This window comes from Lissotriton helveticus, chromosome 2_1 (genome assembly GCF_964261635.1).
Source record: "Lissotriton helveticus chromosome 2_1, aLisHel1.1, whole genome shotgun sequence".
Classification (NCBI taxonomy): domain Eukaryota; kingdom Metazoa; phylum Chordata; class Amphibia; order Caudata; family Salamandridae; genus Lissotriton; species Lissotriton helveticus.
Window position 1 is genome coordinate 913,844,449 of NC_136059.1, and position 15,320 is coordinate 913,859,768.

A 15,320-nucleotide genomic window follows, 5' to 3' on the forward strand; every position below is an offset into this window, starting at 1 on the left:
TTAATCCTGAGGAACTAACAGATGCTCTGGGTACTGCATTCTAGTAAGATGCCAAGCCCCAATGAATTCTTTAAATTATTTATGAACAAGATTGAGGACCCTCTCATGGCAGTTCTCAATGAGGCAGCTGGACCAGGACTACTTCCATCTGACTTCTGCAGGGCAGAGATTGTGGCGATTCCCTAATCTGGGAAGCCCCCTCGCCAGTGCTCCTCCTATTGCCCAATTTCTCTTATCAGTAGTGAAGCTAAGATCCTGGCCAAAGCTCTAGCCAACCGCCTGCTTAGGGCTATACCCTCCCTGGTCCATCATGATCTGATTGACTTCATGCCTAGGCGGGCCACCAGGCATAACATTTGTAGAGTATATAATGTGCTTGCATTTCTGACCGTCTGGATGGACTGCTGTGGAACTGCTGGTGGATATTGAAAAAGTGTTTGACTTGGTGGATTGGAGATACTTATTCACACTCCTCCACTGGCTGTGTTTTGGACACAAGTTTCAAAAATACATCAAACTCCTTCACAGAGATCTCACAGCCCATTTACAAGTGGGCATTGTACTTTCTAGACCCATCCCCATTGGACAAGGCATGCATCAGAGGTGCCAGCTGTCCCTGCTGCTTTTTGTGGTAGCCACATAACCTCTGGCCAAGTGGCTTTGTATAGATGCACACGTCTGGAATTTCAGGGGGGAGGGGCTGTAAATAGGGTTGTGCTTTATGCTGATGATGGCCTGATCTTTTTGACTCAGCCTGAGATCTCTGGCCCCCATGTGCTCCAAATTCTTCGAATATTTGGTGAGAGTTTGGGTCTTTCCATCTATAAGACTTGGTCTACCAGCTCCCCCCCAACTCTCAGGACTTGGGATAGGCCACTAGCTTTGAGATAGCCACATATATCTTTAAATATTTGGGGGTTCACATCGCCCCTGGCACTTCTCGGGCATTGGAGATGAAAATATCTGGCTGCTTATAGATGCACTGGGAGCAACTTCAAAGCTTGGTTGGCCCTTCTTCTATCCCTCCTGGGCTGCTCAGCTATAGTCAAGAGGAATCCCCTCCCATGGTTCCTTCATCACCTCCAAAACTACCTGTATCCCCTACCATGTGCCTTTTCCCAGACAGTACAGGTTACAACATTCCCTATGGAATCACGGCAGCCCTCACTAAATGTTTTAAATCCACATATGATGGGGGAATTGTCACAGATGACATTGAGTCCTATTACTGAGTGTTCCACCTTATAATTATCAATGAATAGTGATACGATACCAGGAAGGCCCGGTATTTGCATAGGAAAAGTGGACGCACCAGGGCACCATGATCCATACCCCCTGGTGGCACAAGTTATGTTATGTTATGTTAAAAACTATTTACAAAGCGCACATTCACCGAGCGGTTTCTTGGCGCTAAGCGGGGTCGGTCGGTTGCTGGGACAGTAAATGCGGAATTCAATTGTAGGCCTGAACAAATAACCAAGTTTTGAGAGACTTTCTAAATTGGGTATAGGAAGTAGCCATATGCAATTCGAGAGGAAGAGAGTTCCAGATAATCTAAGACCACCATGTTTCTTACGTTTGAATGGGCAAGGGGTCAACAGATTCATATTCGCAGAATGTAAATCGCGGGAGGGGACATAGCGCTGTAATTTAGACACAATGAAGGCTGGACCACGATCCAAAAGGGCTTTGTAGATTGTGCAGCCTAATTTAAAGAGACAGCGTTGGGTCACGGGAAGCCAAAGTAAATTTTTTAACAAGGGTTTCACATGGTGAGATTTAGGTTGACCGTAAACAAGCCTGGCGGCTTGGTTCGGCACCAGTTGTAGTCGACGTAGTTGGTAGGTGGGAATGCCGGTATACAGAGAGTTAGCGTAGTCAATACGCGACATAACCATGGCAAGAATAACTTGAATCCGGGCCTTGATGGTTTGATATCTGCTTATTTTGCATATTCTCCGGAGGCGAAAGAAGCAATCGGAGACCACAGCACTTATCTGTACCTTCATCGTGAGATCGTTGCTAATCACGATTCCCAGGCTTTAGACTGAGCTGACAGAAGACGGGGGGCACCCCAATGAATGTGGCCAAAAGTTGGAATTCCACGTTTCACTGGGCCACCAGTGAGAATCAGCTTGGTTTTATCGGGATTTAACTTAAGATAATTAGTGTTCATCCAGTTACTAATGAATATCATAGTAGACTGGAAGCTTTCCGTGGATGAAAGGGGAAGAGTCAATGGTGAACACTAACTGGAGATCATCAGCATAGTTAAATGTAACAACCTCTCTCTTTTGGAGGGCCAAAATTAAGGGAAAAATATACAGATTAGAGGGGAGAGAGTGATGAGCCCTGTGGGACCCCACACCTCAGTCTCCTTTTTTCGGCAAGAAAGCTGGCGAGACGGACTGCTTGAAAGGGGTCACTGAGAAAAGAAGATATCCATTTCAGTGGAAGACCCTGGATCCCCACGCTTCCGACCCGGTCGACCAGCAAATGGTGGTCGAATGTATCGAAAGCCGAGAGATCCAGGAGCACCAGAGCTTGCGTGGAGTTCTGGTCAGCCCCCCTTCATAATTCATCATGAACTGCTAAAATGACAGACTCGGTAGAGGGTTCGGGTCTAAAACCGGCTTGGTGTGGGTCCAAGTAGTGTGACTGCTTGACAAAAGTGCTGAGGCAGTTGGCCACGTGGGCTTCTAGGAGTATTCCCAAGAAGGGCAGCAGTGAGATAGGACGAAGGTTACTGGGAATTGAGGGGTCAGTGCCTGGTTGTTTTTTTAATCGGTACAACTTCTGCACTCTTAAAAAGGTTAGGGACAATGCCTTTAGTGAGGAAATTATTAAGAAGCAACATAGGGGGCTCAGGACAAAGAAGGAAGACTTCCCGAAGAATATGAGGGGGACAGATGTCCGAGGGGAAGCTGGAGCTGGTGAGGGGGGGGGTCAAAGATGAATTTCATCTTCACCGTAGTCAGTTCTACTGCTACCTCCAACTGCGCCATGCTTTGACGCCACACATTGCGTGTTGGAGGCACTCCCGGACTATAACCCCCTTGAGGCTAAATTACTCCTAGGAGAATTATACCCACATAAAATCACCCAGGTTTATCGGTCCTTCATTCATCATATGTCTTACTCATTTGCTATATTGCTTACAGCCTGGGTGGAGGACATCTGAGCCTTGGCGGATGAAGACTGTAGGCAGGCTAGGTCATCCCCCAGATGCTCAGCCATTGCATCCCTCCTCCAGCTTTTACAGTTGAATTGCCTCGACCAGACACACTTCACACACCACAGGCTCTGGGTATTGGAAAGTCATCTACCCCTCTTATCTTCAATGTGCAAAGTCGGAGGGTACCTTCCTTCACACTGTGTGGTAGTGTGCTGCAAAGTAAACAGACTAGACTCGAATTCTGAACTTATCGGGACAAGTATTGTGACTTCCCATTCGGCGAGTTTGTAGGTTGATCCTTCTACACATATTGGCAAACTTTGAGGATGATCGATACACAACCACCTTAATCTGGCTCAGTCTGACGGTAGCCAAAAGGGATATTGCTTGCCACAGAAAGGATGCTGCCCTCCTTCCGATTGCAGAATGGAGCAGGGCCAGGGCAGGGGTACAAAGCCTGGGGATGTCCTAAAAAATAGGTTAAAATCTAGCAGCGATGGGCTGACTGTAGAGGGATCTCCATTAATCTGCCTGAGGCTTGTAGATCCAGACTTCACACAGATGTTCAGATTTATGGGGGTCCGAACCACTGACATGACCTCTGGCATTATTTTGGAACTATCCTCCTTGCACTTTGAGGAGGCCTCTGGGCTGTTGGTGGTTGGGGATTATGCAGAAAGCATAGCACATCGTTATATGTTTAGCACATTGTAAGGTGTTGCAAAGTTTCTTAGTTGTCGTACTCATTAGAAACTCGATAAAATGAGTATGCAGATGATCAAGCAGGCTATGCCTAGTATCATCCTCTATTTGACATTCGCAACCAGCTGCCATGATCATGCAGAATGCCAATCACCACTACCACTGCTGGTCACCTTCATCCTTCCCCTGACAAGTGTTGTGGTCCATCATTTTGCTAGCTATAACCCACTATATGACAACCCTCTCTCTGCTTCTCCATATTTCCTCATATATTATGAGCATTCATCTCTTAATGACCAGCACCATCACACCACCATTCTCTCCATAACATCGCAGAACAGACTTACAATATTCTATTCCAAGAAAGGTATGCTGTGGTTCCCTCAAAGAATGTAATGATTGAAAGTATGGATACCCCTTGTTTCATTCTTCTTTCTAGACTATATTCAACCAACATTATATACAAAGAACATGTTTAGTTCACTTCCGTGACTAATAGTGTAGTTCAGGCCTCATGCAGTACCTGTTGCTGATGTCTGTGCTGTTTGCTGTAGGCTTCCTTTTCTTGTTGGAAAGCGATTTTGGCATGAATAAGCTCAGCTTTTTCACTGCAAAAAACATTATTCAAAGAAAAAAGACAAGCATAATGTTATATTTTTCATATGTTGATGCAATTAAGCTTTGGAAGTCTTGTGTGAAACAAAATATTTAAGGATGGCTACTTTCAAACAAACATAAAATAAGAAAGAGGAAGGAGACGCTGGACTGTTGGCCACCGTGATCTACCTGAGAAGACAGTGGCTAAGAACCATCAAGTTGCTTATGCTTTTTCCAGAATGCAACATTGTGTAACAATTTGCAGATGCCACAAAGTATCTTACCATTGCCCACCTGTATTGAGGATGATCTTGACTGAACAGTATGTGGATCAGAATGTTAACTTTTGCTAGGCCTATGTCAGTACTGACTGTGGCAGTGTGAATCACACGTTTGGAACAGAGAGATGTACTGGAGCATTCCTCCTTGCTTCCAGAGAGCAGAATGTAAAGGAAATGAAAAAAGCACAATCCCACCAGACAATACACTTGGCAGTCATCTATCCCATCCTCCATATTTCCTGTGTGTAGGTCAGACTTAACGGAAAAATAGCTCCACCTTATCGATTAAACCATCAACAGTGTCCTGAATAAACTGCCTTTCATTACTACTCTCTTAAGGTTATACATCGTAGAAGTGTGACTGAAGTTTCATTAATTGTTTCTTCAGCCTGATTATGTATGAAAAGCAAATTGAGTATGGTAATACATTACCAGGGGCGATATTAAGGAAGTGTTCCAAAGGTGCAATTGGAGTTTGTGCCCGCTTTGCACGCCCCTGGGGCACTTTGGGAATACAGAAGGGGCCGTAGATGCTTGCGCGTCACCTTCTGTAATACCGATTGCGCTGGCACACATAAAGCACCAGCACTATCATCAGAGGGTGTTCACTCATTGCACAGGGGCGTGCCCCACTCAAATGAAGGAATCTCTTTGCCTCTGCGCCCCGCCATATTATAGACGCGGGCACAGAGGCAAAGAAGCTGTCAGGAGGCGTCATTGAAAAGATGGCACACTCTTAGTGCCCCCACTGATGTCAGCCTTCTGGAGGGGAAATAGGAGGTCCTGTGAACCCCCTATACATCTCCTTACAGGCAGGTGCAGTCACTCACTGCATCCACCTGCAAGTGTTGGTGGGTTCCCGCCTGCAATGTGAAACATGGAGCATCTTCAAAGCAGCCTGTTGTGGGTTGTATAATGTAAAGGAAGCTCAGTAACACCAAGGTATTGAGTTTGAGAGTTTAATTCTCAGAGCAACGAGCCACCGCACCAAAAACTGGCACAGAAAGGCATCAACTGACAACTGGCAGAATTGGAACCATGGTCAAGGCACCATGGTAACTTGGTATGTTCTAATGAGAATACATAAAGCATAGGCAAATACAACATTATCTTTTTTTTTCCAAAAAAAAGGAACGAAAAGTAAAGCACACAGTGAAAAAAAAAAGGAAGAAAGAAAAAGAGAGAAAGAAGTTAGAAAAATCACAAAGTGAACCAACAGAATAGAGAGCATCTTAAAGTTAACAGCATTACAAATAAAAATTTAAAACCAAGGAAATTCAATAAGCTAACGAAGCTTCCAGGGAGGACGGGTTACACGTGTAGACCTCCTCACAGACGGACACCCCATGTTAGGAACATGCGCATCGAGACTCACAGGAGGCGGAGCAGGTCTCCATTGAGAACAATTAGCTTCAGGTTGAGTGGTCTGGGCACCATCACGCCTATCCAACTTAACCACTTTACACAGATTCCACCAATGACCCCCCTCCACCATAACAGCATTGCCACACACCTTTTCGACACGAACAGGTTCACCAAAAGTGTCTGAACCTTTCTTGACAGTTCTGTAATTTTTCACACGCACCATATCCCCAGGACATACATTGATGCTTTTGGTAGCTTTCTTTTCATTAAACCTGGAGACCATTTTGTCTTGAGCTTTCTTAACACGCAACTGCAACTCATCATCAACAGCAGGCTGTGCAGGAAGCTTATGAGCAACAGTTTTCAACAGCCACGCCGGATAAAGAGCTGACGTGGGCATTCTACCCCTAAGAGAAACAAAAGGAGCGACTTTGGTCACAGAATGAGGAGTGGTGCGGTAGAACCAAATCATGGACTTCACAGAACTCTCTACATCGAAATTGTTTCCTTTGGCCCATTTGATGCATTCCACGAGCACACGATTCATTCTCTCAACTTGACCGTTGGTTTGAGGATGTCCCACTGAACTCCTCAGATGCTTAATCCCAGATTCTGATAAAAAGTCGCGCATTTCAGCATTAACAAACTGAACACCATTGTCAGAAACGAGCGACTCAGGGAAACCTTCTCTCATAAAAATTTCCCTAAGGAAAAGTATGGTAGAACTGGCAGAGGGATTAGAACAGAATTTCACCTCTGGCCATTTACTATGAAAATCCATAAGCACAAAGGCAAAGCTAAGGTGAGAGGGAAGGAAATTGAAAGGACCCACTAAATCAATGCCTAGTTTTAACCAAGGCTTGGGAGGAAAAGGAATGGGTTGCAACGGTGGGACAGAAACTTTCAAACCTTTCTCAGACGTCATACATACTGTACAATACTTCACTTTCTCAATCACTTCACTATCCATAGAAGGCCACCAATAGTGCAGCCTTAAACATCTCTTGGTCATTGTGACCCCAAGGTGTCCTTCATGAGCACTGTCAATTAATTTAACACGTAAATTCAGAGGTGGAACACATCTGTCATCCCTCATGATAACACCATCCTCAATAGTGAGTTCCTCAGATACTTTCCAGAAAGGTTGGATGTGTATGGGAAGACTTCTTTCTCTAGGCCAACCTGCCATAATGTAATCCTTGACACTTACCAAAGTAGCATCAGAGGACATAGCTTCATGCCATTCTCTTTCAGAACACCCAACACACTCCACAGCATCCACAGTGGCTATGAAACAATCTTCCTTATCTTCATCCAAGTCTACAGAATCAGACTCCTTTAAAGGCAACCTTGAAAGTAAGTCAGCTTTACAATTTTCCTTCCCAGGAATGTGTCTAACAGAAAATTGATACTGCAACAGTTTTGTAGTGAGACGAGCTATGCGGGGTGTAGCATATTTAATGCGATCACCAGATAAAATGAAGACCAACGGCTTATGGTCTGTCTGAATCATGAACTTCCTACCCCAAATATACGTGCGAAACTTCTCACATGCCCAATAGCAAGCAAGCAACTCCTTTTCGATCACTGAATAATTTATTTCAGGATCTCTTAACACTCTCGAGGTATAACTAATAGTTACCTCCTTCCCATCAATGACTTGGGTGAGCAAAGCACCCAATCCATAACTGCTAGCATCAACTGTGATGATACAACTAACACTGGGGTCATATGCTTTCAAGACCTTGGCATTCAACAATTCAGACTTAACCAAACTAAATGTTGACTGACACACTTCATCCCACACAAAAGGAACACTAGACCTGAGCATACTTGACAAAGATTTCATCTTACTGGCATAATCAGGAATGAAACGTGAATAAAACTCACATAGGCCTAAAAAGGACCTCAACTCATCTTTACTCTTAGGCACCGGACACTCCATTACAGCTTTTGCTAACCCCGGCCTAGGAGAAATACCTAAACCAGACACTAAATGGCCCAAAAATTCAACCTCCCTTTTCCAGAATTCACATTTGCTTTTCTTCACCACAATACCCTTACAGTCAAACCTTTTGAGCACAGATTTAAGAATGACATCATGTTGATCCAAAAATTTGTCAAAAATCAAAACATCATCTTGAAAAATCACAACTCCTTCGACATTTTTCAAGATATTCTGCATGATCCTCTGAAAAACGGAAGCAGCAGAAGCCAACCCGAAAGGCATTCTGCAAAACTGAAAAGTGCCAAAGGGAGAATTGAACGCAGTGTAATGTCTTGAATCTTCCTCCAGAACAATTTGATGATACGCAGAGGCTAAATCAATTTTGGAAAACCACTGTGCACCTCTCAACTCCTCTAACAAGTCACCAATTTTGGGAAGGGGATGTGCATCAACACAAATTTCTTTATTAAGACTTCTGAGATCACAACACAGACGAATCTCATTATTTTTCTTACGTGCAACTACCAAGGGACTGAGCCATAAACTAGATTCAATAGGTTCTATGATACCGTTTTTCTCTAGTCTCTCTAGTTCAATTTTAAGATCAGCCCTTAAGCTAAATGGCACAGACCTAACCTTATGTTTCACAGGGATGGCATCACTCTTAACCTTAATGCGATGTTTGAATCCTACAATTTCACCAAGAATATCAGAAAACACCCTAGGAAACTCCTTCTCTAATGATGAATAATCAGGCATATCTAACACCACAAGTACCTGTTCCTTTGCTCCAGGTCGTAGTAACATACCAAAGAGGCCTTGGTGGTACCACCCCAAAATGTTTAAACCACCTACAGCCACATAGATCTTGCCCTGTATTCTCCTATCTTTGAATTGTAAGATGTCTTCAATAAAACCCTCTAAAACTATTTTGCGACCCTCATAGGAGACTGGTGCTCTGTCTGGAGGAAACAACTCCCTATCAGACCACGACTGCCTAAACAATTCCTGAGAAATCATAGTTATCCTGGCACCAGAATCTACCAGAAGTTTTAGACAAACTTCTCCTACAAAAATATCTACATAAGGATCTACGCATTCCTCTGGATTACCCGTGACTATGCCCTCGTCAGTGACAGTAACAATCATGTCCTTAAACTCATTCACTAATTCACTCTCTGAATCACGCTCATTCTCCAACACACAACTGACCTTCTCAGGTTTACCCAGGTTGGCTTGACAAATTTTGGCCAGATGACCAAACTTCCCACATTTGTAACACTTAGCGTTTTTTCCAGGACAATAACTATTTTCTTTAGAGTGCATGGGATAACCGCACCTGTAACACATGTTTTTCTTGCAAACATTCCGCTCATTTAATTTTTCCTTTTTTTGAAAATTGAGCCTAGAAGAGTGAGACACAACAGCATTCACATTCTCCTTGTGCACATCAGTTTTCCTTAGCTCCTTAATAGACGTTTGAGCTAACTCAAGACTCTTTGCCACTTTGATAATTTCCTCTAATGAGGGATTGCCCATGGTGAGTAATTTTTGTTGGATGTGCTTATCACTACAGTGAGCAATGAATTGATCCCTCACTAATTGATCTTTGAAATCACCAAACTGGCATTCTGAACAGAGCTTACGTAAAGCACTCAGATAAGAATCGACATCCTCACTCAGTAATTGCGCTCTTTTAAAAAACTTGTGCCTTAGTACAACTAAACTTGGTTGGACATCGAATTTGATGACAAGTTTCTTAATGGTTACTTGATATTCATCCATAACCTCGCCTTCAGTAAGAATCAAATCAGGCAAATGTTTGTATACCTCCCTACCCTCAAATCCCAAACAATTTAAGAGTAAGAACTTTTTTCTTTCCGGTCTGTATCTGGAAGCACCAATGGCACCAATGTAAGTCTCAAACCCATCAAACCATTGTCTCCACTGAATTTGAGGGGTACCTGGATTTTCTAGAAAAGGGGGAGGTTGGTTAACTGTTTGCATATTTACTCAAAAGCGGAGGATCGGGAATAAAACTCAAAATCCGTTTTCTCACAACAAACTAATAAGCGCCTAAAACAGATTAAAATAGCTGCTGATGTCAAACTCTTACTGTTGCCTAATAATGAATATGTCTAAGCAATATTGTTCTGCTAAAAAAATGTTTTCGTTAAAACAGAAATAAACGTGACATAAGCAAAAATACACTATGAGTGAACTGGAAAAGAGGTAACCCTCTCACTTCCTCGCTGGCGATGTTGCAGATTCTGGAAATGATGAAAAATTATTTTGTTCGTGGTGTCGGCTTCTCATAAAGCGCTCGATCGAGAGACACGGGTCGCGTTGGTAACTGTCAGAAACAAATCCTGAAAAAACTGGATTGACGCCTCACAAGAAGTTTCCTGAAACGTCAGGCTGAAGACGCGTCGAATCAGCCAATCCGAATGTGCTAACAGTCTCAGTCACGCGCTGTCAGATCGCCAATACCTGCAGCGCGTTCCAACACGTCATCATTTGTTGAGAAGAGACAAGAGAAGAAGATCTCTCCGGAACGAAATCGGAGCAACTGCCAGAGCAACCGCCACTCCTGTCGAGGTAAGCTGGTGAAAGCGTATGGGTTGAAAACACCTCACTTAAGCGAAAATTAATTGTAATGATACTATTATGGTGGCACACGCAGTGAATAAAAGTTAAGTGCCACGAAAGATTTATGTTGAAAGTTCAAAGTCACAATGACAGGAGTATTGACCCACACCTCGACCTCCTCACCTTTAGAAAATGTAGAATAAATCTGCCGCTGGGGAAAGTTAATTCCCTTAGAAGATTACAGCCGCCGGAGGAGGGAGTAGGGTGAAGAGTTGGAAATGCAGTCAATTCTTCTTTCCTTTGAACCGATTTTCCTGAATAAATGAAACTCGAAGCAGTGGCTCGTTTTCTTCCTCAAAAGTCACTGGTCCTCGTCGCCAAAATTATGTTGTGGGTTGTATAATGTAAAGGAAGCTCAGTAACACCAAGGTATTGAGTTTGAGAGTTTAATTCTCAGAGCAACGAGCCACCGCACCAAACACTGGCACAGAAAGGCATCAACTGACAACTAGCACAATTGGAACCATGGTCAAGGCACCATGGTAACTTGGTATGTTCTAATGAGAATACATAAAGCATAGGCAAATACAACACAGCCACACCGTTTTTCACATGAATGCACGTTCCCTAGGGCAGGGTGAGTTCACGGCTACCCTGGGGCCAGCACATTCATCCTAATACATCAAATTTTTCTTATTTTGCGCTGGGCATACCTTTAAAAGGGACACCAGGCGCAAACAAGGAAAATGAGCAGCATCTGTGATACGGCTCCTGATATTATCAGACAGTGACTTACTGGGCAGCAGAACAAGCAGTTAATTCGGCTCATGAGCAGTGACAACATATCACAAGGAAATAACATAAAACACAGGATAAACACAATATTAGTTTGCCACCTTCACTGTTAGTACAGAAAAGAACTATTTGATTACTCCACTGAGTCACTTGAGCCACCTAGAGGAAGCATCCTTCTTTTCTGGAGGCTAGCCTCAGTCAGTACTTCTCCTGAAAACCACTTTAGGATCTATCACAGTCCTTCACTCCCAGCAGCTGACCGTCCTGCAAATCCACCTACTTTCCACCATGGCTTCTGAGCACCTGAGAAAGTTCACAGTCAGTGAGTCTGAACTGCAGATAGTTGCAGAAAGATTGTGAAGGAGAAGATCCAGCTCATAGCTGTTTACTGCGTGGATTTGGTCCCAAATGCACCAGTGGTTTGACCTGTCCTACAAAAAACACCACTGATTGTTAACCACGAGGCAATCAAAACCCACCCATGCCAATGCCAATGACAGTTTATTGTTAGATATTTCAATGTGTGATGCTTCTGTCACAAGACACACCTTGCCCTAGTCGATGTGCAGGTTAACGAACATTAACCTCTCCAGTGTTATATTATGGTGCGCCGGAAATGTGTCTTGGATTAAGTACCACGTTGAACGTTTGTTTGGTATAAGATAATCAGTGTAGGTGAATTTGTTGGATTCAGTATTGTTGGAGCCTTCCAGTAATGGTTTGCAAAGATTACTGTCTGCTCTGAGCTGGAAGAGGACTGTGGACGAATCACATTTCTCCTTTTCGTTTTTTCAAACCCAGCAATAGCAGGGATTTATTTTCAAGTAAAATGTTATTACATGCGGTACCTCACCCATACTTGCCGCACAGCAAATGTGCACCCCATAAAAGCAGGTGAAATACTACATATTGTAAAATTGCATGCAAAATCTTGAAATCGGGCAAAGAAAAATTAACACATGGTACCATGAGGTAATTCCGCTCTGCAAACCATGTAAATGTGGCCTCAATAATGAACTTCATGAACAGATCGACAGAGCCGGGAAACAGAATCTGAGACAAGAATCAGCATAAGGATAAACTCAGACCTATGTCACTAAGTAAACAAATGGATTGCAAAGCCCATGTGTGGTACAAACTACAGGCCACAAACAACAAAATCATCTAATGCAGAATTACTACATCTCTTAGGATTTGCATACATGGAAGACGTGTAGTAGCCCAAAAACAGTATAACTCCAGTTTCTGAAGCCCTCTGAACTAGTCTTTAATTGGTTTTAGGGTGTTCAGTAGTACTGCGCCACACAGGCGTTACACCATCTCCCAGGTGCAACTGTTCTCTTGGGGCATGAACTTCTCTTGAGGAGGACCTTTGTTGTTAGGGATGCCATCATCTCAGGGTTGGGGGTTTGCTTTTCTTGTAGGTTTCAGCACTCCATCAGGTTGTGGTCCTTACCCACATAAAATCATATCTCGTGACTTGTAATTATTGCATGTACTGTGTAAATTGTGGCAGTCATCGAAAGGAAGATAACAGTCTGGTCTGTCGACAGACCGTGCTAACTGTCTCAAAAGAGCTTACACGATCTAGCCATAGTAGGTCCTATATAACCATTGGTTGTTGTAAATATCATTAACATACTGAGCTGCTTGCAATAATCAGTCATTCTCCCATAGATTTATTAGGATGTTCAATCATAACCTTGTATGGAGTTTTTACTCTTTACCAACCGACCTAAGGCCATATCATTGATGGACCAGTTATATGAGTCTGCTTAAGGAAGGGCTAGCATCTCTCATTTAGATGTCCATCTCCAAAGACACTGTTGCGGCCCTTGTGTACACTGGCCTTTCATCAAGCTGTCTGTCAAGTTCCATGACAACTCAAGGCTCAGTAATGAGCTATTGGAGATACCAAAATAGGTCAAACACACAGGCAATTCAAGGAGTGTTATTCTACAAGGTGCAAGCACAAAGCCCTCCGAATTACACCGAGCCAGTGCTCATTTTCATCGACATGTTCTGTGCATGTCATGAGATTGTTTGTGTCTGTGTTTGCATGTGTCTCAGTCAGGACCACTGGAATTATAAAGACAGGGAGGACCAAAACATGAGGCGGGGCTGACTAATTTATAGGGCAAGAAAAGGCAAAGTATGCAGCATAATACAGCGCATTTTGTGAAAGTATTACTGCATTATTTCTTTGTTTGCACACATGGGAACTCTGTCTGGGCAAAGATTGTTCCTTATTAGTACCAGTTCGGCAATCAAATACAGGAATAACAACTAAAAGATGGCAGTAACCTTTGTAGTGGGCATTCACCATGCAGCAACACACGTCGCTTCGTTTTACTTGTGATCCGATTAAACTAGAAACTCCTTTCTTTTGTTAAAATCTGCAGATTATACAGTACATGATAGATCATGTGGCAAATACGGCAAATGAATATTCATGCAGGAAAATATAGCGGCTGCAGAACTGCATAATTCCAGTGGTTATGATCTTAGTGTATTTGTGAGAGAGAGGAAGTATGGTGGGGAAAAGAACAAATAAGTAAAATATGTAGACGCTGACCGTATTCCCCCCAGTAGAGGAATGAAATTGCGGAAGATGGTACCGGTGTCCCAGTTGCCATGAGGTAGGTTTGCAGGAAGTATAATGTGGCAGCCTGGCAGCCTCTCCACCGCTGCTCAATAGCCGCACGTCCCACCCGTTTGAGATTAAAGCAGGGGAATGCTGCTTTGCAGGATGGCAAAACAACACCAAGTGGTGCCTCCACAGGTCTTGAACCTTTGGCTGGTGTCAGAGTGTGCTCCTCCTACTTTAAAACTGCATGAACTGAACTTGAGGTGCAAATCTAGAATTTCTGGTCTCTTCCCTGGCAGAACTGACCACCAGCATTTCCTGCCAATGCAAAGCTCCGAGGTCAACCTGCTCTTCATGCAAAGATCAACCTTTTTATGGCCCTCTCCAAAACGAAGCTCAACTGAGGCTCCTTGTGTGGAACTGTACTGAGTAGAAGGTAAACTTTCCACCACAACAATCCATGTATCTGACCCGAGCTTCATTTTGGTCAGCCTGAACTTTTGTCTTTGACCTGGTCCAGCATGACCAGATTACTGCGATTGACGTTTTGTACTTCTGGGTGCTATTTTACCTGAAAGTTTAGAAATTCATAAGTCCTGGTTCTCTCTTGTGTTGTGTTTTCACTTTATTACTATTTGAGTGCTGCATACATACTTTACACTTTGGCTCTATGTAAAGCATGACTGCTTAAAGCCATATATGTGTATGAATATATATATATATAAACAAACATATATATATACACACACATATATTACCTACTGGCGGTCGCCAGTAGGTATATATAGTTAGGATTTTTTCTCTATGGGATTTTTGAAAATTCTATGTCTAATAACTTTGGCGTTTGTGGACGGAATTGGCTGAAATTTTCAGGAAAATGGCACATTTCGTTTCTGAGCAGCCCTTGAAAATTTGGGGGGGTTCGTCAAGGGGGGGGGCGAGAAAAAAGGGGGGTCCCAAAACGTGTTTTTAACATTGAGTTTTCCATAGGGCGGTTGGCCTCACTTTTAGCCCGAAGGGCTGAATGGATTTGCACGAAACTTGGCAAAATTGTAGGGACTGGTAGCCCAATGTGCCTTTTGTAGGTCTCAATATATGTGCTTCAGTGGATTTTGAGAAATTAACGTTCAAAAAAAGATATATATCTGTAACAGCGGACCGGGCAGCGCTCCAGTTCGCGTACTTTTCGCGCAACGGAGCTTTGTGAAGCGAAGCTGATTGGTTCTCCGGCGTCTGTAAACATTCCAAACAGTCCGTAGCGGCCGCCATCTTGTCTCTCGG

At 43.4% G+C, this 15,320-nt stretch overlaps 1 protein-coding gene across 1 annotated transcript in view; it reads right to left on the reverse strand.

Moving 5' to 3' along the window:
* The window catches only part of LOC144819544 (uncharacterized), a 745,296-nt gene that overhangs the window by 95,965 nt on the left and 634,011 nt on the right, over positions 1–15,320 (reverse strand). The window contains exon 17 of the mRNA XM_078677385.1: positions 4,401–4,485. Coding sequence (XP_078533511.1) covers positions 4,401–4,485 — 85 coding nt within the window. The remainder of the gene's footprint in view (positions 1–4,400; positions 4,486–15,320) is intronic.